Below are 22,990 nucleotides of genomic sequence, written 5' to 3'. Positions count from 1 at the left end.
TTCACATTGAATACAAGTATATTTGATTATCTTTACATGTAGAAATTTAAAATCATAATATTACAGGGTATTCACAATGAATACAAGTATATTTGATCCTGTTTACATGGAGAAGTAAATACTCATAGTATTACAGTGTATTCACTTTGAGTACAAGTATATTTGATTTCGTTTACATGTAGAAGTATAAACTCATAATATCACAGTGTATTCACATTGAATACAAGTATATTTGATACAGTTTACATGTAGAACTGTAAATTCCTGGTAGCACAATGTATTCACATTAAATAAAACTATATTTGATTCTGTTTACATGTAGAATTATAAACCCATAATATCAAAGTGTATTCACATTAAATACAAGTATATTTGATTCTGTTTACATGTAGAACTATACACTCATAATATCACAGTGTGTTCTCATTGAATACAAGTATATATTATCCTATTTACGTATAGAAGTAAAAATTCATGGTATCACAGTGTATTAACATTGAATACAAATATATTTGATTATGTATACTTGTAGAGGTATAAACTCATAATATCACAGTTTATTCACATTGAATACAAGTATTTTTGATTCTGTTAACTTGTAGAAGTATAAACTCATAATATCACAGTGTATTCACATTGCATACAAGAATATTTGATTATGTTTACATGTAGAAGTAAAAAACCATGGCATCACAGTGTATTCACATTGAATACAAGTATATATGATACAGTTTCCATGTAGAAGTGTAAAATCATGGTATCTCAGTGTATTCACATTGAATACAAGTATTTTTTATCCTGTGTATTTAAAGAAGTAAAATCTCATGGTATCACAGTGTATTCACATTGAATACAAGTATATTTGATTCTGTCTACTTGTAGAAGTATAAACTCATAATATCACATTGTATTTATATTGAATACAAGTATATTTGATACAGTATCAATGTAGAAGTGTAAAATCATGGTTTATCAGTGTATTTACATTAAATACAAGTATATTTGATTCTGTTTACATATAGAAGTATAAAATCTTAATATCACAGTGTATTCACATTGAATACGAGTATATTTGATCCTGTTAACATAAAGAAATAAAAATTAGTGGTATCAAAGTCTATTTACATTAAATACAAGTATATTTGATCCTGTTCACGTATAGAAATAAAAACTCATGGTTGAGAAATTTTATGTAGGCACACGTTGCCATTGGTTGCATGTGGGTCACGTGATTTTTCACGGTAGCCAATTTAAACACTGCATTCTTCAATTTATCTCCACGTCTTTTCCAACATGGCCGCCGTCAACCGCAATATCGGCGTACATTTTTCACCGTCCTCAACTACTACTATTACAACTATTTCACTATTCATATTACAAACAATTACATATACAAAAACAAACTGTTATAGACTGTTTTTGCTTCCTTCAACTCAAGTCTTCAATTCATTGTCTTCTTATCAGCTCCATTGACTGCATTCCAACAAATTTCAGAGACCGTTTTCTTTTGCATCCCTTAAACAACCACATATTCTTTGTTTTTTAAACAGCTCCATTGGCTGCATTCCAACAAATTTCAGAGACCGATGCCTTTTCCATCCCTTAAAACGAGCACCAATTCATTGTCTTCTATTCAGATCCATTGACTACATTCCAACAACCTTGAGAGACCGTTCCTTTTTGCATCCCTAAAACAAGTACCAATTCATTGTGTTTTCAACAGCTCAACTGACTGTGTTTCACCACCCTTCAGAGACCGTCCCCTTTTGCATCCCTCAAACAAGATCCAATTCATTGTGTTTTCACCAGCTCCATTGACTGAGTTCAAGCAATCTTCAGAGACCATTCCCTTTTGCAGCCGACAAACAACCACTATTGCATTCTGTTCTCAATAGCTCCACTGACTGTGTTCCAACACGTTTAAGAGACCGTTCCCTTTTTCACCCCTAAAACCACCCCCACTGCATTTTGTTCTCAACAGCTCCACTGCCTGCGTTCCAACACTTTTAAGAGAACGTTCCCTTTTGCAGCCCTGAAACAACAGCTATTGGATACTGTTCTCAACAGATCCCCTGACTGCGTTCCAACACTTTTAAGAGACTTTTGAATCCCCCAAACAAGCCCTAATTTTTTCTGTTTTCAACAGCTTCTTTGACTGCTTTCAAACACCCTTATGAGATTGTTCCCTTTTGCATCCCTCAAACAACCACCAATTCATTGTTTTGTTCCCAGATCCATTGACTGCGTTCCAACACACTTGATAGACCGTTCCCTTTTGCATCCTTCAAACAATCACAAATTCATTGGCTTCTCAACAGGTACTTTGACTGCTTTCTAACACCCTTCAGAAACCGTTCCCTTTTGCAGCCATCAAACAACCACCTGTTCTTTGTGTTCTCAACAGATCCATTTACTGCGTTCCAACACACTTGAGAGACCGTTCCCTTTTACATCCCTCAATTAACCGCTAATTCATTGGGTTCTCAACAGCCCCATTGACTGCGTTCCCACATTTTTGAGAGACCGTTCCCTTTTCATTCCTCAAACAACCACATATTCTTTGTCTTTTTAACAGCTCCATAAATGTTTACTTTATTGGTCGATTTGACGTCATGTGTGATGTCCCAACCACAAAAGTTAAGCTGTTTAATCTAACCATCGTTTGTTAATTTTTTATTACGATTGCCTAATGACGAAATGCGAATACACGTAAGACAATATCTATTTCTTGCCAGCACTATTGCTATTCTTCTCTCGTTGCTCTGCCGCAACTCTCCTGCATCTCTTCATATGAAGATGTTGTCTTGCTTCGGTCACCAGTTTGTCCATTGTGGTTGAATTTTTTCGTGCACTAATACAAAATAATAAATTTTATAAATTTTATTTCCATTTCAATTCGACATAGGCAGGGATTGTCAAAATCTAAGACACCATTCCCAATACTGCAATCGCTAAATTCCCACTTTAATATTGCAATTGGTTGTGTAAAAGGTAGTTTTCCTTTGAAAAGCTATGACTGTTTAATTTCTTTATATTTTAGACAACATTCGATCTTCATCATTGGAATTGATTGTGTATAAGAAAATTGTTCTTTGAAAAATCTGTAACAAACCACCAATTACAATGCTGAACAGGGAACGGTGCCTAAAATTTTGGAAACGCAGTCCTTTGCCAATTGTAGGTAACAACAGAAGCAATGACTTTGTTTCTTATATTTTAACCAACATTTCTTCTTCAACATTGGAATTGATTTTGCATAAGAGAGCTGTTGTTTGAAAACATGTAACAAACAACCAATTACAATGCTGAACAGGGAACGGTGCCTAAAATTTTGGAAACGCAGTCCTTTGTCATTTCTTTCTATTGTTGCCTGAAATAAGAGTAATAATACAATGCAATGCTAAATTTATAGGCTACATTTCCTTTTAAACATTTCCTTCCTTTAACTGTTTGAAACCTGTTAAAATAAAAAATCTATTCATACAACAAAAAGGTTAAAAAAAAATATTACTGAATGGCGGTGTAGCGTGCTTCTTCGGCCCGTTTTTCCAGCTCCCTCAGCAAATCTGATGCTTTGTTTTCCGGATACTTTCGATACCGGAGCAAATCCGCCGCTTTTTTTTCTCCATTTCCGCATTCTTCTTCTTCGTCAGTTCCCTTAGTTTCATTTCTATTTCTCTTCCTTCCATATCAATCTTTCTTTTCTTCTCCCTTAGCTCCCTTTCTACATTTTCCTCTTCTTCTTCCATCGTTTATTTGCCACTTTTTATATTTATTGTTTTCCTCTGTTCATTTCTTTCACTTTGTAAATACTCAATCCCTTTTTCCGTTCTTTGTTTCATCTTTTCCTCTTCCTCTTCCTCTTTCTCTTCTATCATCGATTCTTGGGTGCAGTTAGTTATGGTATATTTTCCCCCGATCTCTAAAAGCGGTATTTGGGATAAAATACTGTCTGTCTTCCACATTTTCGTCGCCGACAGAATTAGAGATTGAATCAGACATGTCGTCCAGCAGATTTTGTGCCGCCATGATGTATGAACCATGAACTCTAAAACATTGCGCTGCACAAATTTCTATGATTTAGCGCCCTGTTTTCTTTGTCGTCAGCAGTATGAAAATCAATATATTGACCAATAGACGGCCGATGAAAGGAAACGTAAAACCCAAATAAAAGCAGACAAAATTCTTATATAAGTTTCCCAAGAAAAATTACACACGTTGACAAAGAGCACGCTCCGTCCACAGTAAAAAAAACCAAACAAACAGGTAGTATATTATTAAAGGAATGGTGATTGACAAGACAATTGTTTTATGTAAATCTGTAGCAATCAACCAATTGCAATGTTGAAGAGAGAACGGTAGCAAGAATGTTGAAAAACGCAGTCCTTTCACAATTGCAGGCCACAACTGAATCAAAGACTTGGTTTATTAAGTTTATAAGTTAAATTTTCCCGTTTTACATTGGAATTGTTTGTGTATTTGAAAACTACTCCTAGAAAATTTGTGGCAAACTATTAATTCATAAGTTGAAAAGGAAACGATGCTTAAACTTTTTAAAACACTGTCCTTTGCCAAATGTGGAAACAATTTGAAACAAATACTGGATTTTTTAAGAGTTAGCCAACATCGGTTCTTCAACATCGGAATTCATTATGCATGAGAAAATGTTCATTTGAAAATCAGCAACAAACCATCAATTCAATGTTGAATAGGGAACGGTGCCAAAAATTTTGGAAACGCGGTCCTTTTGCCAATTGCAGGCTATAACAGAAGGAAATACTGTGTTTGTTAAGTTTAAGTCAACATTTCGTCTTCAAAATTGGAATTGATTGTGCTTACGAAAACTATTCCTTAAAATTCTTTAACAAAAACTAATTCCAATGTTGAAGGGGGAACGGTGCCAAAACATTGAAAATCTGTAACAAAACACAAACGGTTTAAATCTGTGAATGTTATTTCTAACTGAAAAATTGCCTGCATTCCATGTTACAGCATTCTAATAATCAATGTAAGTTAACTAAAGGAAATTTTTGATCAAAATCTTTCTAAGTAAACTGTTTTGGGATAAGATGTTTCATTGATTGATTGACTGAGTTCCAACTTTATGATAAAACTTTTTCTGTGTCACCTTCCAAACAATCGATTAGGGTTTTAAAAACGAAAAGGATCACAATAACGTTGGAACGTAGTTTTTTTTAAATTTGAATGATTTTTGCAAAAGAAAGATCTACTGTATAATACTTTTTTAAAAATGGAATGGTCCCAAAAATATTGGAACGCAGTCAATTCTAAAATTTCATTTATGGATAATTATTGTCAAAAGCTGAACTGCAAAAGAAACAAAACTTTTCTATGTTGATTTGAAGATTTTCGCAAACAAAACTATGTTTTAATGAATTAAGTAAGTGGGTTTTCTTCACATCTTTATCTTTTATGATTGTATTTTTCCTTTTTACGATAAATTCATAGGTTATTAAGGCTTTCATCGCAACATTCTATCCTGGCACTTAAATTGCCACACCACCGCGGGGAATCACACGTTTGGTCTTCAATTTTCAAGTAAAGTATTCCCCAACCTCATCCTCCCCCCCACCAAAGAGTTGTTGGATTAAACCCGGCACCGAAAAACTAACTTTCTTTGAGGGTCCTTCTCAAGTCACTGTGGAACACAGGTTCCTGTGCGGGTGATGATTAGTTGTCAGGCAAGCTCCCCGGCCAAAGACTACGGTAAGGCCGGGAGAATGCAGAGCCTGTGACTTGAGAACAGTCCTTTAATACCGGAGATATAGTGATAGGTGTTGTGACCAACAACTTTATAAGACATAAGCACTGCGAAATCCCACGGGCAACTTTTTCTGGTAAAGTGTCGTGAGGTGGAACGGTTTCAATTTTACATTTTAATTGGCTTAGTTTAATTTGAAAGTGTTTTAGGAAATTCTTGCGGTGTAATTTTTGTTTCGTCAATTCATTTTATTCAAGAGACTAATTTGAAAGTGTTTTCGGATATTTGCGGTGTTCAATATACGCTCCCATTCCCACCTTCTCCAAAATTCGATTGCTGTTTAATTACTTTTAATTTGTTGCGCATCCAACTACCTCCAATAGCCCTCCAAAAGCCCTCCACTCGGACTGTCCCATTCAAGAATCGAACATTACCATTATTATCAACAACCAAACAATGGCACCGCGTCGTCAATTGACTGATGCTGAAAAAGCAGAAAAAAATAGGAAACAAAGAGAAAGAAGAGCACAGGAAGACCCGCAGACGAAGGCGAAGCGGTACGAAGAAAATAGAGCCAGAGCAACTTATGTTCGCGAAAACAAGAAATGAGCGAGACAACAAGAACCAATTCAAGGTGGGGCTAGAGAAAATGCAGACGAACTTGCTGAACCTGCAAAGAGACAATGTCAAACCGTAACTGAAGACGACAGACGAGCAAGATTGGAAACTGAGTCCGCCAAGCGGAGGGAGTGCCAAGCTAGAGAGTCTGAAGAGGTATATCAAGTTCGACTAAGAGACCAAGCGTTGCGCCAGCAATCACTGCGTGACGAAGAAAACGAAGAAGAGAGAAGAGTTAGACAGATAAGATACAACGAGCGCCATCGAGCTAAACGTATTGAAGAGACAGCAGAAGAAAGGACTTTGTGTGCAATGGCTGACAGATTGCGTCATCAGATGTATCTGGTTGAAGAAACAGAAGAAGAGGCGGAAATACGTAGGGAACTTAACAGGGAACAAACAGCCAACTACAGAGCGGCAGAGAAAGAAGAAGAAAGGGAAGAAAGACGAGAAGAGAGTCAATTTCGAATGTAACGTTTGCGAGAAGAGAGAGAGGAAGACGAGGAATTACTTCATGCCATGAATGCATTGGAACATGCTGAAATTATACCATTGGAAACTAAAGAGGAGCGCACTTTTCACGAAGAGCTATTGGCTGCCCGCAACCGTGCGGAAGTGCCAAGAACTCATAGAGCGGCTGGCAAAATATTGGCTTCCAAAGACCTTATCTTAATGCACGATTGTGGAGAAATGACCGTCACGTGCGGCGAATGTAATGCCAGGCATTTCAAGGGTGAACAACCGACAGACAATAAATTCACCCAATGCTTCGCAAAAGGAAAGGTGATTCTCCCACCTCCAAAAGAGTGCCCTCAACCGCTGGTTAAACTATTGCAGAATGACTATCCAAAGGCGAAAGCGTTTATGACGAAGATCCGCCAATACAACAGCGCTCACGCTTTTGCTTCGTTGGGAGCCAATATTTAATCTCCCCCAGGGCGTGGATCCTATTGTTTCAGAATCCACGGTCAAGTGTACCACAACACCACATCCGTCGGCTCCAATGCGAACAATCCTAGGAATGCAAATTTTTTTTCATGGACGCTGCGCAGGTTGGCGAGTTCAGAGCGCTTTCCACCTCAAACGGAGGATGCTGCAGAAACTTGATAGAGGAATTGGACGCAATGCTCCGAGAAAAGAATCCGTACGCAGCCATTTACAAGATGATGCGTCAAGTGCTTGAAGAAGAGTACCGCCGAGCCCAAGATGAGAATCTACCGCGCCAAACAGTAGGAATGATCATCAGCCGTGATCGAAGAAATCTAGATCCGAGACGTTACAACAGCCCGACGACAAACGAGATTACTGTGATTTTCAAAAGCGCAAACGGTGAGCCGCCAGCGAAGAGAGATATCCGTGGTCATCTCTTCATCCCAGTAAAGGGACAACATTCGTTCAGATTGACACACAACAGCCCATGTGCGACCCAATAAACATGCCTTATACCACCACTACACGACGTGAAAGAGAGGAAGCAGCAGCACGGGCAATGGATGTGGATGAAGAGAAAGAGATCGATCTCCCAAAACTTAATGAGATGCTGCAGCTAGAAAATGCACCAGTAGAAGCCTTAGCTGGTGAGGAAGAGCTGGTGGAAGAACCAGAACCGGAACCAGAGGAGCAAATGGGTGACGACGATAACGATCCCCATCGATTGAATCGTGGAGAAGGAAGACGAAAAAGGATCACGCAGTGCGAATTTTACAGCTTTCTCATGTCGATTCGGGAATATTTCAACAACGTCTTGGCCGGCGGATCACTCACTCAGCAATGGAAGGTCGATTCTTACGTCAAGAGTGAAGCCAACCGCGTCAAGTACATCCGCGAACATCAGGCAGAGCTTCACGTGGCTCAATACGACGGTCTCTTGGACTACTTGCATAATCGCGCCGAACGAGATAACCTTACGGTCGGATCTTATCACGTCCTCCCATCGAGTTTCATCGAAAGCCCAAGGGCGATGAAGCAAGCGTACCAAGATGAAATGGCCATCTGTGGTAAATTCGGCATATCAGTATTATTCCTGACTTTCACCTGCAACCCCAAGTGGAGGGAAATCACGGCCAACATTCCCAGCCATCTCTCGGGACCAGATCGGCCCAATAAAGTCGCAAGAGTCTTCCAGCAAAAGAAAAATTAAGTTGGTCAATGACATTGAAAAGCGCCAGGTGCTGGGATTTGCGACTGCACGGATACACGTCATTGAATTTCAGAAGCGGGGATTGCCCCACTGTCATATGCTCATTTTGATGGACGAGCGTGACGCCTCTGCTACAGCGGAAGATTTGGATGCAACCATATGCGTGGAAATTCCCGATAGAACAACGCATCCGAGACTTGATAAGAGCGTCATGACCCACATGATTCACGGTCCATGTGGGTTAATCAACAAAAAATCCCCTTGCATGGACGGCGACAAGTGCTCAAAGGCTTTCCCGAAGCAACATAGCCAAGAAACACTCCTAAACGATAACGGCTACCCCACTTACAGACGAAGAGATACGGGGGTTGTACACCGCTTGAAACGAGGACACACGCATTTCGAAATTGACAACACATGGGTCGTTCCTTACAACCCTTGGTTATCCCTCAAGTATGACTCCCACATCAACCTCGAATACTGCGCATCCATCGTCAGCGTAAAGTACATCTTCAAGTACGTCTACAAAGGGTACGATTGCCTGACAATGAATCAAAAAGTGGGGACGTATCATCTGGTAGAAGGCGAAGAACCAAGGGTGGAGTGGGACGAAATCACGTGCCATCTTGATGCGCGTTACGTCAGCGTGCCGGAAGCCTGTTGGCGAATCTTCAAGTTTCCCCTTTCCGACCGTTCGCATGCCATCTATCGCCTGGCCGTCCATTTGCCCCGAGAGCAGCCCGTCTTTTTCCAACCGGGAAACGAAATGCAAGCCGCCATCAATGCCGCTTCGAGAGACCCCAACCTGACTGCTTTCTTCAAGTTGAATCGCGTCGACGAGAACGCACGGCAATATTTCTACAGAGAAATACCTCACCACTACGTTTTCATCAAGAAAACCAATTCGTGGAAGCCTCGCGTTAAACGGGTTAAGATCATCGGTCGCCTATACACGGTTGGCGTTCGACAGGTGGAACGGCATTGCCTTCGTTTGCTTTTCATCAACGTTAAAGGGCCAACAAGCTTTGAAGATTTGTGAAAAGTTGACCAGATTGTCCATCCCACTTTAAAGCGGCTGGGGCTAGAGCCATGCAAGAAGCGGCAGCATTCCAAATGCCTCTTCAGCTGAGGGAGCTTTTTGTCGACATTTGCCGCTTCTGTAATCCCTCCGACGCTCTGCATCTGTTTGAAATCAACCTAAACCATCTGATGGAAGACTACATTAGAAGCGGGCATGAAGCTAACGTGGCCAAGAACTTGACGTTAAAATGGATTCAGGACAAGCTACGTCTCCACAATCAGACGATGGAAGATCTCTCCTTGCCTGTCCCGGATTTCCATCTGATTAACCAACTGGTCGAAGCTCAGATGGAAGAGAACAACGAAACCAGTCAAAGAGAAAAGAGACTGATGGGCGAAATGATGTCGGCGCAACTCAACGACGGTCAACGCTTGGCCTTTGATCAAGTCATGACTGCTGTTAACGATGTCAACAACTCACATGTGCGGCAGTATTTTCTGGACGGTCCTAGAGGAACGGGAAAGATCTTTCTCTACAACACCCTAATCACGGTCCTCCAAGGCCAAGGGAGACGAGTCATCGCAGTGGCTGCCACGGGGATCGCGTCAACTTTGTTACTGGACGGAACAACTTACCATTCGCAGTTCAAGATTAATCCTCCAATAACAGAGACGACGCGATCGAAAATCGAAGAAGCTAGCTACAACGCGCAACTGATCAGAAACGCAAGTCTCATTATTTCCGACGAAGCAACCATGAAGACCAACCACGCCCTCAACGCGATCAATCATCTTTTCCAAACTGTCATGAAGAATCACGTCGATCCCTACGGTGGCAAAGTTCTCTTGATCGGCGGCAATTTTAGACAGTGCTTGCCCGTTGTGAGACACGGAAACAGGGTCAAAATCATCGAATTGACCATCACCAATAACGCGACTTGGCCTCTTTTTTGACAGCTTCGATTGGTGCAAAACATGCGCACCGCCGATGGTAGTCAAGATTTCGCTGATTGGCTCATTCAACTGGGAAACGGATCTTTGGCACAAACACCACGGCCTAATGACCCAGATCTCATCGAAATCTCGCAAGACTTTCTCAATATTCGAACTAACTTAATCGAACACGTCTTTGGCGATCCATCGGATCATTTAAATGAAGGCGTCAGAGAACAAGTTTGTAACCGGTGTAACGAAGGCCTACAAATATATTTACTCAACATGCCCACATTTTATGATCTTATGTTACTCCCTTTTTCACTTATGATATCCACCTTTTTCCTTATGTTAACGTTTACAATTCGTATCGTATTTCCTGTTTACTTCCTTGAAACGTTGTTGGTCAATCCGGAGATGAAGTCATCAACACTTTTAGCTGACCTCGATGAACACCTGCAACTGATGCGCATATCACACAATAAATAAACAATCAATTGATTGGTTGCTTACACGTCATAATCAATCAATTAATAAAACATCTCTTGATTGGTTGCTCGTGCCGAGTTGCGACAGGCCATCAGCGTCTGTGACCACTCCCGAAATGCGAAGTTTCGTGATGAACCCACATTTCCGACAAACAGAGTCGTTCGGCAACTTCCACAACGTTTAGACGCGGAAACTCTATCAGTGCAAATTCTTGAATTTGCTAGAGTCCTCTCACAGTTCTGAAACGTTTAGTAGTCGAATTGTTGAGTGTTAATCCTGTGAGTTTATTCGTGCACTTGTCTCTTTCCCTACTCTTAAACTTTGTCTCGTGCTTTTCTCCCTTTTGAACTGTCTGTTTCCCCGCGTCCCGCTCTCGCTACCACAAGCCACTTCGTATCGTTTTACCAACGTGCGCTCCCGTAACGCTCGCGCTACATCGGTAAGCTTCCAAATTGTCCTTATTCTGTTGGTCATTATGGTTTGTCTCGTTATTCCCTTTCTTGTCATATTGTATGTCCTGTCCCGTGTAATTCTTATGGCCTTAGTCAGGTAAAATACACGTCTATCATTGTGGGTAATTCGCCTCCGAGTTCACTTAAACTCCTATTCCAACAACATTTAATTCTTTGTAGTACTCAACCCCCAAAGGGATGTATTACACCGGGCTATTCTATGTCCCAAGAATGAAGACTGTCTTAGGATCAACAACAAGATCATTTGCGAGATGCCTGGCGCGTTGAAAGTCTGCAAAAGTATCGACACTATCGATTCAGAGGAACCAGAGGAAATTTCCAACTACCCTCCGGAAATTTTACATACCTTCCGGGAAAGTAAAAGAAAAGTCTCCGGGCTACCTCCGCACCTACTCAAACTCAAAATCAGAGCCATCGTCATTCTTCTCAAGAACATTGACTCGCGACAGGGACTTTGCAATGGCACGAGGCTCATCATCAAGGCGCTCAGCGGTAACCTGATCGTGGCAGAGATCGCGGCCGGGAAACACAAAAGACACAACGTCTTCCTTCGTGGATGTCCATGTCTCCCACCGACTCTGACTTGCCCTTCAAACTCAAAAAATTGCAGTTTCCTGTGCTTGTTGCTTTCGCTATCACCATCAACAAGTCACAGGGACAGACTTTTGAGCAAGTAGGCATCTACCTTCCGGAATCCGTTTTCAGCCACGGCCAACTATACGTCGCATTCTCGCGTGCAACATCAAGAGAAGGTGTCAAGGTTCAGAGCGAAGAAACAGAGAAACAGGGCAAGCAACTTAAAAATATTCCACAAATCACGGAACAAGATAAGAACAACGTATTCACGAAAAACATGGTTTTCAAGGAAGTTCTCCTACAAGAATAGCCAGAGCCGAAGAAAAATCCCCTAAAAATCACAACCCATGTGATAATGACAACCACAAAAAAAAGAGGAACTAAATTCCGCCTCGGTCTACGGACCAAATAAGGAGCACGGGCATGGCCTTGGGGGTAGTTCCCGAGTGCGCTCAACCGTGATTAGTTTTTCTTCCATTGTTTGTTAAGTGTAGGAGAGGTATGACTTGACAATACGTGGGCTTTAAGTGGATTAATAAGTTGTAAGTAGATTAAGGGGCTTTACGTGGATTCGGCGGCTTAACATGGATTAAGAAATTTAAAGTGGATTAAGGGGCTTTAAGTGGATTATGGGGTTTAAGGACAGGTCCGCCTGAATACTAGACTTCACCTATTACCGTCCTGGTACGGGTCGCCGTATACTAGTCGCTTATACTATAAAGCAGCAAGGGCTGTTTGTGAGAGGAGTTTTGTGTGTGTATCTGTCCGTCTGTTTGATTTTTCATTCAAGGTCGTGTAGGCGCACGCTGCTATTGGTTTCAGGCAGGTCACGTGATTTTGACCTTTCCTCGTTTCCTTTTTTCGTGACTGTAGCTATCCCCAACACCGCATTCCACAATTTATCTACACGTCTCCACCATCAGAGCCGACGTCAGTCACATGCCCAGCGTAAATTTTTCAACGCCCTCAACTCAACGATACGAAGGTATACAATTCACTATTCACATTATAATCAATTACAAATGTACAGTAACAAACTGTAATTGACTGTTCCCCTTTTTGGTTCCTTCAACGCAAGCCACACATTCATTATGTTCTTAACAGCTCCGTTGACTGCATTCCAACACCTTTCAGAGTCTGTCCTTCCATCAAACAACCATCATTGCTTTTTTTTTCAACAGATACATTGACTGTGTTCCATCATAATTCAGAGACGGTTTCCTTTTGCATCCCTCAAACAACCACCAATTCTGAATAGCTCCCTTGATTGTGTTCCACCAACCTAGACAGACCGTTCCCTTTTGAATCCCTCAAACAACCACCAATTCCTTGGCTTCTCAACAGCTCCATTGACTGCTTTCAAACAACCTTAAGATACCGTTCTCTTTTGCAAAATTCGATTTCCTGTTTTAATTACTTTAATTTGTTGCACATCTAACTACCTCTAATAGCCCTCCAAAAGCCCTCCACTCAGCATGTCCCATTCAAGAATCGAATATTACCATTATTATCAACAACCAAACAATGGCACCGCGTCGTCAATTGACTGATGCTGAAAAAGCAGAAAAAAATATAAAGCAAAGAGAGAAAAGAGCGCAAGAAGCTCCAAGGCTAGAGAAAGACGTTTACAAGACAATAGAGTCAGAACACAATATGTGCGCGATGAGAAAAAACAGCATCTCGATCAAGAAATTCAACGTCAAACCCAAGATGAAGTAGACAGGCAAGTGCGTCTAGACGTAGAAGCGCAAAGACGTAAAGAAAACCGAGCTCAAGAGCCAGACGAAATTATACAAGGTAGGCTACAAGAGCAAGCATTGCGGCAGCAAACTCTGCGTGAAGAAGAAAGTGAGGAAGAAAGACGTGCAAGGCTAAGAGATCAAGCAACACGGCAGCAAGCTGTACGTGACGCAGAAACCGCTGATGACAGGAGAGTAATGATGATTGAGGATAACTTGCGACATCAAGTGCGACGCGTTTAAGAGACAGAAGAAGACAGAGCCTCCCGAATAATAGTAGAAGCAATGCGCCATCAAGTACTACGCGCAAAAGAGACGGTAGAAGAAATGACTTTCCGTGTAATGGCTGACAGATTGCGTCATCAGATGTATCTGGTTGAAGAAACGGAAGAAGAGGCGGAAGTACATAGGGAACTTAACAGGGAACAAACAGCCACCTACAGAGGGGCAGAAAACGAAGAAGAAACCCGAGAAAGAGTAGAACAAAGTCGGTTTCGGATGGAACGTCTCCATGAAGAACACGTGGAAGATTAAGAAATAATTCGTGCGATGAACGCATTGGAACATGCAGAATTCGTTCCATTGGAAACAGAAGAAGAACGCACGTATCACGAAGCAATTTTAGCGGAGCGTAACCGAACTGGATTGGCAAGAACTCATCGTTTGGCTTGCAAAACTATTGTCTCTGAAGATGATTGTCCATTAGATGATTGTGGAGCAATGGACATCGTTCGCGAAGAATGCGGCGCAATACACTTCAAGGGTGAAAGACCGCCAGGCAAGAAATCAATGCAATGTTGTAGAAAAGGCAAAGTTATCCTTCAACCTCCAAAGGAATGCCCTCAACCACTTTCAAAATTTTTGCAAAACAATCATCCGAAATCGAAGAGTTTCATGGCGAAAATTCGCACCTACAATAGCGCTCACGCATTTGCTTGATTGGGAGCCAGTATTTCATCTCCACCAAGACGTGGCCCCTATTGTTTCAGAATACATGGCCAAGTGTATCACAACACGACACCCGTTGGTACGAATACAAACAATCCCAAGTACGCCAATCTCTATTTCATGGATGCAGCACAGGCCGGCGAGTTCATAGCCGATTTCGAGTCGAACGGAAGATGCTGTAGAAACTTGATGGCGGAGTTGGACGCAATGATCCGCGAAAAAAATCCTTACGCAGCCATTTACAAAATGATACGTCAAGTGCTGAAAATTTGCCGCACCAAATAGTGGGTATGATCATCAGCAGTGATCGAAGAAATTTAGACCAAAGGCATTACAACAGTCCGACGACAAACGAGATTGCTGTTTTATTCAAAAGCGCAAACGGAGAGCCAACAGCCAAGAGGGACATCCAAGGCCATCTCTTCATACCAGCCAGGGGAAGAACATTCATCAAAGTCAGCACACAGCAACCAATGTGTGACCCCATGACTTATCCATTGCTCTTTCCAAACGGTGACGATGGTTAGTATGTAAATATGCCTTACACAACCACAACACGACGAGAAAGAGAGGAAGCTGCTTCAAGAGAAATGTATGTGGATGAAGAGGAAGAGATTCAGTTCCAAAGGCTCAACGAGAGACTGCTAATGCAAATTCCAGCAGCAGAATCAGCGGCCAATGATGCGTTTCCGGCAGAAGAACTTGAACCGGAACCAGAAGAGCAAATAGACGATGATGAAAATGATCCTCAGCGATTTAATCGAGGTGAGGGAAGACGCAAGAGAGTGAGGCAGTGCGAATTTTACAGCTTTCTCATGTCGATACGAGACTATTTCAACAACGTCTTGGCCGGAGGACCACTCACTCAGCAATGGATGGTAGATTCCTATGTCAAGATTGAAGCCAACCGCGTCAAGTACATCCGCGAACACCAGGCGGAGCTTCACGTTGTTCAGTACAACGGTCTCTTGGACTACATCAATAATCGGGCGGAAAGAGAAAATATGACGGTTGGATCGTATCATGTTCTCCCTTCGAGTTTTATTGGAAGTCCAAGAGCCATAAAGCAAGCGTACCAAGACGCGATGTCAATCTGCGGCAAATTCGGCAAACCGGTATTTTTCCTGACGTTCACATGCAACCCGAAGTGGAAAGAAATTGTGGCCAACATTCCGACCCATCTATCGGCATCTGATTGGCCCGATACTGTTGCCAGAGTCTTTAATCAAAAGAAAAATTAATTGGTTAATGACATCGAAAAGCGCCAGGTTCTGGGATTTGCCACCGCTCGAATTAACGTCATTGAATTTCAAAAGCGTGGCCTACCACACTGTCACATGCTTATCTGGATCGACAAGCACGACGCACCTGCAACGGCAAAAGACGTGGACGAAACCATCTGTGCCGAAATACCAGACAAGACAACCCATCCGAGACTCTACAACATCGTCATGGCCCACATGATTCACGGGCCGTGTGGATCGACCAACAAACAGTCCCCTTGCATGGACGGCAACATCTGCACGAAACGGTTTCCCAAGGAATTTATGGCCGAAACGATTGTCAACGACAATGGTTTCCCGACGTATCGAAGAAGAGATACAGGTGTCGTGCATCGCTTGAAAAGAGGACACACGCATTTCGAAGTGGATAACAGATGGGTCGTTCCGTAAAACCCCTGGCTGTCCTTGAAGTTTGATTCGCACATCAACTTGGAATACTGCGCGTCAATCGTCAGCGTCAAGTACATATTCAAATATGTCTACAAGGGATATGATTGTATCAAAAAGACACGAAAGTAGAAACTTTTCAACGGGAGGCAGGTGACGTCCCAACAGTTGAGTGGGATGAAATCACCAGTCATTTGGATGCGCGCTACGTCAGCGCACCAGAAGCCTGTTGGAGAATCTTCAAGTTCCCCTTATCAGACCGGTCTCATGCCATATGTCGACTGGCCGTCCATTTGCCCCGAGAACAGTCGGTTTTTTCCCTGCCTGGCAATGAACAGCAGGCCGCAATCAACGCTGCCAACAAAGACACCAACCTTACGGCATATTTCAAGTTGAATAGCGAAGACGACAACGCAAGACAGTATTTCTACCGAGAAATCCCTCACCACTACGTATTCATGAAGAAAACCAATTCGTGGAAACCTAGATGCAGAAGGGCTAGAATCATCGGTCGCCTCTACACGGTGGGCGTCAGGCAAGTGGAGCGTCATTGCCTTCGATTACTGCTCATCGACGTCAAGGGAGCGACAAGTTTTGAGCATCTTCAAACGGTCGACGGATTACAACATGCCACTTTTAAATCGGCAGCCATCGCACTCAATCTGCTAGAAGACGATAGGGCTTGGTCAACGACCATGGAAGATGCAGCCGTTTTCCAAATGCCAGCTCAACTGAGGCAACTCTATGTCGACATTTGCCTCTACTGTAATCCTACAGACGCCGCGACTCTGTTTGATGCCAACCTCAATCATCTCATGGCAAACTTTATTAGGAGCGGACATGATGCCAATGTAGCCAAAAATCTGACGCTGAAATGGATTCAGGACGAGCTACGTCTCAACAACAAGACGATGGAAGAATTTTCCTTGCCTGTTCCTGACTTCCATCTCATCAACCAACTGATTGATGCCCAAATGGAAAAAACTACGACAACGTGAGGCAACAAAAGCGATTGATGGGTGAAATGATACTGGCTCAACTCAACGACGGTCAATGGGCGGCTTTTAATCAAATCATGGCTGCTGTCAACGATGTCACCAACACCGCACATCAAAGACAGTATTTCCTAGACGGCCCTGGAGGAACGCGCAAAACTTTTGTCTACAACACTCTCATAAATGTACTCCAGGGCCAAGGAAAACAAGTCATCGCAGTGGCTTCGACGGGGATCGCGTTGACTTTGTTGTTAGATGGTGCGACTTACCATTCGCAGTTCAAGATCTACCCTCCAATTACAGAGACGACACGATCGAAAATCGAAGAAGGCACCTATAATGCGCAAATGATTAGGAACGCGAGTCTCATCATCTTAGACGAAGCCACAATGAAGACCAACCATGCTCTCGACGCAATCAATTATCTGTTCCAAACGGTGATGAAAAATCGTGTCGATCCCTACGGCGGTAAAGTCTTCTTGGTTGGCGGCGATTTCAGACAGTGCCTGCCCGTTGTCCGACATGGAAACAGAATCCAAGTCGCTGAAGCCACCAACATCAATAACGCGACTTGGCCACATTTCCATCTTTTTCGATTGGTGCAGAACATGCGCACCACAGCTGGCAGTCAAGATTACGCGGATTGGCTCATCGAGCTCGGAAATGGAACTCTCCCTCAAATACCAAGGCTCAACAACCCAGATGTCATCGAAATTCCACAAGACTTTCTCAACATTCAACGTAAATTGGTCGAACACGTCTTTGGAGACCCATCGGATCTCTTGCAAGATAGAGTGGTCGATTTTATGCCCCAAGAATGAAGATTGTCTTCGGATAAACAACCAAATCATCACAGAGATGCCTGGCGCATTGAAAATTTATAGGAGCATTGACACCAGAGGATCCGGAGGAAATTTCCAACTACCCTGCGGAAATATTAAACACCTTCAACGTTTCTGGACTACCTCCGCACGAATTGAAACTGAAAACTGGAGCCATCATCATTCTTCTCAAGAACATTGACTCGTGAAAAGGACTGTGCAACGGTGCGAGATTGATCATCAGAGAACTTGCGCTCAATTTGATAGTAGCAAACATCGCAGCTGGAAAAAACAAAGGACACACTGTTTTTCTACCACGCATGTCTATGACACTAACCGACTCTGACTTTCCGTTTAAACTCAAGCGATTGCAGTTCCCCGTGCTTGTGGCTTTCGCCATGACCATCAACAAGTCGCAGTATCGGGAGTCTACTTATAATACAGTCTCCACTTTTTCCAGACATTTAATACCTAGGGCAAAAAAAGTGTCTGGACTGGCATTACCCAACCCCCCTTATAATTATTTAGCGCCAAAACCACCCTACCTCAACTTAAAAAGGTAAACCATTAATATTTTCTACCCACAGTTGGCTTTTTTAAAATAAATCGGTGTTCACCTTATTGTGGTGCAGGATACTGTACGGGCTAAATAATTTTCAGCCGACAGAACAGCGTTGGCGTTGATGCACACATTAAAAAATATTAAAAAAATTGTTTTAACTCCGATTTTTTATTTTCTTGCATTAATACATTGTATTTGAAGTGGTTTATATAGCTCATGTTATGAAAAATTGATTAATTACTGTAAGATTTTTAATCTCAGTTGTATGTGTTTCAAAGTATGTATTATATAATTCAAAGAATATCCAACTAATTCAGTTCTATAGTTGAACTAACATCAACTGTCGAGCTGATATCGATGGTTTTCATTTGCTGGTCTGTGTTATCACACCCGGTTGGGGGGGCTAACATCAGACCAGCGGAATTCAGTAATGTCTGATGTAACCAGCTCATGCAGATAATCCAAGGTTCATCTCTACTAATGATCCATGACTCACTGAAAAGACAGTGATCCAAGACAATTTTCCAAAAGGTAAATACCTGTGGTTATAGATAAGTTCATATAAACCAATAAATTCCGATAAACCAAAGCTTATCCATATATATGAAGAAAATATGTATACATTTTTATAATTATGTATACATATTTACATATTTATAAAGAAAATATATAGAACCGACAAAGATAAAGGTATTTAGTTGTGGGATACTGCTTGCAAATACGCTTACTGGTAACTGTTTCCTACCAAATTTTTATACTGGTCATCTTCCATACCTACCAGAAAATTAGAAGTTAATACTATATAGTGTGTGGTTCATAAAAAAATGTAACAAAAATTAAACAGCAATCATTGTTTATTAATGTAATGCATCGTACATAACGTAATGCATAGCGTCCTACATCGGGAAAGGGTGCAAGAATGCAGCAGAAAACGAACACGTATGATGGTATTCAACATTACCAATCTTACAGAACATTCATCAATTTTTCATAACATGAGCTATACAAACCACTTCATATGCAATGTATTAATGAAAGAAAATAAGAAATCGGAGTTAAAACTAAATTGTTTGGGATGTTTCAATGTATGCATCAACGCCAACGCTGTTCTGTCGGCTGAAAACTATATAGCTCGTGCCTATTCGAAGTAGTGTTGTCGGGTAGTACTCGAGTACGAGTACTTCCGGCTACTACTCGGCAAGTACTCGAGTACATACCCGGTACTCGGGTGACTTAATCAAATAGAGCGAATCATTAATATTTGCCATTTTCCCTATTTAAACTGGTGTGCCACAGTGACATCACCGCTGCTTTGAACGCAGATTATTCGGGTTCGAATCCCATCCACGAAAAGTAAATTTAGTAGTAATTTTTAATGGAATAACTAGTTTTTCTATAAAAATGTTTTACATCGAGAAAATAACGTATAGGTACATTTGAAATTCAACCAAAATTTAAAAAAAAAGATATTTTGCACGAAGGAACCATTTATATACTTATTATATTTCATCGGAAAGAATTTGCAAATTTTGGGCTATAAAACCGAGAAGACCTGCCTTTCGATGACTAAGGCGTTGACGGCGATCTGTTATGATTAATCCCATTTTAGAAAATATGCGTTCACACGGAACAGAGTTGACAATTATGCAAAGTGCTTTTCTTGCTAAAATAGAAAGGCGAGGGTATCGATCTTGGCGTGCCTTCCACCATTGCAAAGGGTCTTCGTGCCTCCCAATAGTCGGCTCAGTAAGATAGGATTCTACTTCGTGGCGAGATCCAGCACAAATTAAGGCAGATTGATTAGCAATAGCGCGATTTTCATCCAGACGATCAAAAATTGATTTAGGGCGTTCACTTGATGATAACTCGACTACAGCTTCATCAATGCCATCGTTGCTATCGTCGAGCAGAGATGCCTTCCGAAATAGCTCGCCTTCAATGATAAAAAAGGACAGTATAAGAAATAGAGAAAGGGAACTAAAGTTAATATACCTTTTGCTGCTTGAACTGCTTCGTCATTCGGAAGCCCAGCAGTTTTGTAACGGGGATCTAGTATAGTAGCAAGAAGAAGTATTTTGTTTGACGCATACGAAGGAAATCCACGCTCTAGCATTGAAACCCTCATGGAAGCTGCAACAGCTGCGGTCACTTTGTATTTGTCTTCATGCAAGACACTGAAATCTGTGGCATGACGCATAAGTTCAGTGACGAGATAAATCACCTAATAATGACCTGAAAATCATATCTAAATATAGAAATAAGTTCATAAAAGTAATTACCGACGATGCAGTTACGTTTTTTTCTGACGACATTACTGTAGTAACTTCTTGAAAAGGTTTCAGATAGTCCCTTAACATGGCCAGGTCTTTCAAATCAGATAAGGACGGAAAAGCAAGGTCAGACTTCAGATCACTTAGGACGTTGTAAATTGCCTTGTGCTGTTCAAGGAAACGTTCTAGCATGAAGTAAACAGAAGACCAGCGGGTTTCGTTGTCTCTTATGATCCTAGTAAACAAACAATTAGCTATGTTTTTAAAATTAAGAAATGATATGTGATTACTTATGTTCAGCCAGTTTTAGTTTTTTCTGTTCACTGTTCAGTAAAGCAGTTGCTTTTGCACTCCTGCGAAAATGAGAAGCAATTGCACGAATCGAAGCCAGAATATTCGCACAATCAGAAATATTAAGACCATTTTTGACAACAAGATTAATTGTATGAGGGATACAACCAAACCAGCTAATTTTAAGTTTTCTACATGTGGACTTCATAACTTCGGCATTGTCGGAAGTTAATGTGGTTACCCGTTCCATTAGTCCTTTATGCTTGTTTACAAGCTTTTCTATTAGTTTTACATGCCCGTCAGCAGTTTGATTGTCGAGTTTTGCGATTCCCAACGTAGCCGATCTGAACACGAAATTTTTGCAAATAAAATGGGCCGTTAGAGCTTCATAGTTGTCACAAGACTTAGACGTCCAAGCATCAGTTGTCAATACAACGTCTGCAACATCCCGTTGTTCAAGGATCGTAACAAGTTTTTCTTGAATTTCATTTGCTAGTTCTGGAACCAGGCACTGACTTAATTTAGTTCTTGATGGAATTACGTAGTCAGGCTTAAGAGCAGCAATGAACTTCTGAAAATATTTACTTTCCCCGGTTCGAAATGGCAAAAGATCGTGGCAAAGCCACATAACGTAGAGACGATCCAGCTCGGTATCCACCTTCCTCTTTACCACGATTGTCTTATTGACCGATGCGTTTACCTTTTTAGTGACTTTTCTACAACCAGGATCGATCTTATGCACTGCTTTCAAATGCTACACAAAATTAGAAAACGAATCGAAATTTTATTTTACTATCCAGACATTTTAAATCAAAATTTTTGATACCTTAATCAGGTTACTAGTAGAACTACCAGAGCGATTATGAAATGAGTCGCAAATTTTGCACTTCGCTTTCGTTTCATCTCTACGGTCTTTTTCAAAGTATTTCCAAATAGGGCTTACATACGCCGAACTAGAGCCTTCAATGTTGTCTGCAACCTTTACATACAACATATCTAACATGAAAAAGAACTCGATTTTTTTTAAATTTGTGAACCTCAATATTCATCTCCTCCACCAAACCATCAAAATTGTCCAAATTCTCAGCGTCACTTTCAAATGTAGCCATGATGTTGAAACACTAACGAAAACGCACTTATTCGACTATCAAACACTCGTAAAATAGCAGACGCAAGTGAATTGACGAAATTAATAACAGATAAAAAGAGTGATGGAAGGAATGGATTGTTCATCATAATTATTTGGCGCCTTAATTAGAACAGTTATTATCGTATTCGATAGATGGCGCTGAAAGCCGAGTACGAGTATATTCACTCGATTTCTACTCGCTTTCCGAGTAGTACTCGGATCGTACTCGAGTACCGAGTATTTTGACGAGTATACTCGACAACACTAATTCGAAGACGAAATAGGACCTACGGAGGGGAGAAAAAGGACCCATCTAGTGGAGAAATAGGGACCTAAAAAAAGTTCGTAAAAGGGATCCTATTTCACCGGGTCCTTTTTCTCCGGTAATGCTTTCCATTCTTGGCTGATGCATTTTCAAATAATTCAAATCAGCTACACATTCGAAATGTCAAACTTAGCCATCTATTCACAGCATCCAGTTCAACCACGTCTATGCAGCACCAAACTCAACCACATCTTCCCACCATTCAACTCAATGGTATGCTTCAACAACACTCTTAAGATACCGTTCCCCTTTGCATCCTCAAACAAGCA

The 22,990-nt window shown here is 41.4% G+C and overlaps 3 protein-coding genes and 3 pseudogenes across 3 annotated transcripts; 5 read left to right on the top strand and 1 right to left on the bottom strand.

The window, feature by feature from the left end:
* The first annotated feature begins 6,178 nt into the window (after positions 1 to 6,178).
* Positions 6,179 to 8,480, top strand: LOC123474474 (annotated as a pseudogene).
* A 97-nt stretch (positions 8,481 to 8,577) lies between these two features.
* Positions 8,578 to 9,519, top strand: LOC116926851. The gene has a single exon (XM_032933787.1). It carries the CDS (start codon positions 8,578 to 8,580, stop codon positions 9,517 to 9,519), a length of 942 nt encoding a protein of 313 aa, XP_032789678.1.
* Positions 9,520 to 9,569: 50 nt separating this feature from the next.
* Positions 9,570 to 12,281, top strand: LOC116926853 (ATP-dependent DNA helicase pif1-like). The gene is made up of 5 exons (XM_032933789.2): positions 9,570 to 10,382; positions 10,458 to 10,673; positions 11,468 to 11,471; positions 11,555 to 11,937; positions 12,006 to 12,281. The coding sequence occupies exons 1-5, from the start codon at positions 9,570 to 9,572 to the stop codon at positions 12,279 to 12,281; spliced, it is 1,692 nt and encodes a 563-aa protein (XP_032789680.2).
* A 1,214-nt stretch (positions 12,282 to 13,495) lies between these two features.
* LOC116926854 lies at positions 13,496 to 17,124 on the top strand (annotated as a pseudogene).
* A 19-nt stretch (positions 17,125 to 17,143) lies between these two features.
* LOC116926856 lies at positions 17,144 to 18,144 on the top strand (annotated as a pseudogene).
* A 1,932-nt stretch (positions 18,145 to 20,076) lies between these two features.
* On the bottom strand, positions 20,077 to 22,660 carry LOC116933923 (zinc finger BED domain-containing protein 4). Its single transcript, XM_032941590.2, has 6 exons — positions 22,305 to 22,660; positions 22,094 to 22,246; positions 21,267 to 22,021; positions 20,986 to 21,211; positions 20,699 to 20,927; positions 20,077 to 20,639 (listed from the first exon to the last, which is right to left on the bottom strand). Exons 1-6 carry the CDS (start codon positions 22,374 to 22,376, stop codon positions 20,206 to 20,208), a joined length of 1,869 nt encoding a protein of 622 aa, XP_032797481.2. The 5' UTR covers positions 22,377 to 22,660; the 3' UTR covers positions 20,077 to 20,205.
* Between the last annotated feature and the right edge of the window lie 330 nt (positions 22,661 to 22,990).

This window comes from Daphnia magna, linkage group LG7 (genome assembly GCF_020631705.1).
Source record: "Daphnia magna isolate NIES linkage group LG7, ASM2063170v1.1, whole genome shotgun sequence".
Lineage (NCBI taxonomy): Eukaryota > Metazoa > Arthropoda > Branchiopoda > Diplostraca > Daphniidae > Daphnia > Daphnia magna.
This window is presented reverse-complemented; position numbering and strand designations above follow the sequence as displayed.

Coding starts and splice junctions, on each gene's coding strand:
- LOC116926851 (XM_032933787.1), top strand. CDS start 8,578: ATGCTCATTTTGATGGACGAGCGTGACGCCTCTGCTACAGCGGAAGAT.
- LOC116926853 (XM_032933789.2), top strand. CDS start 9,570: ATGCAAGAAGCGGCAGCATTCCAAATGCCTCTTCAGCTGAGGGAGCTT. Junction 10,383..10,457: donor TTAGACAGTGCTTGCCCGTT/GTGAGACACGGA, acceptor CTTTTTTGACAG/CTTCGATTGGTGCAAAACAT. Junction 11,938..12,005: donor GGAAACACAAAAGACACAAC/GTCTTCCTTCGT, acceptor AAAAAATTGCAG/TTTCCTGTGCTTGTTGCTTT.
- LOC116933923 (XM_032941590.2), bottom strand. CDS start 22,376: ATGGCTACATTTGAAAGTGACGCTGAGAATTTGGACAATTTTGATGGT. Junction 21,212..21,266: donor CTAAAACTGGCTGAACATAA/GTAATCACATAT, acceptor TTTGTTTACTAG/GATCATAAGAGACAACGAAA. Junction 20,928..20,985: donor AAAACGTAACTGCATCGTCG/GTAATTACTTTT, acceptor GGTCATTATTAG/GTGATTTATCTCGTCACTGA.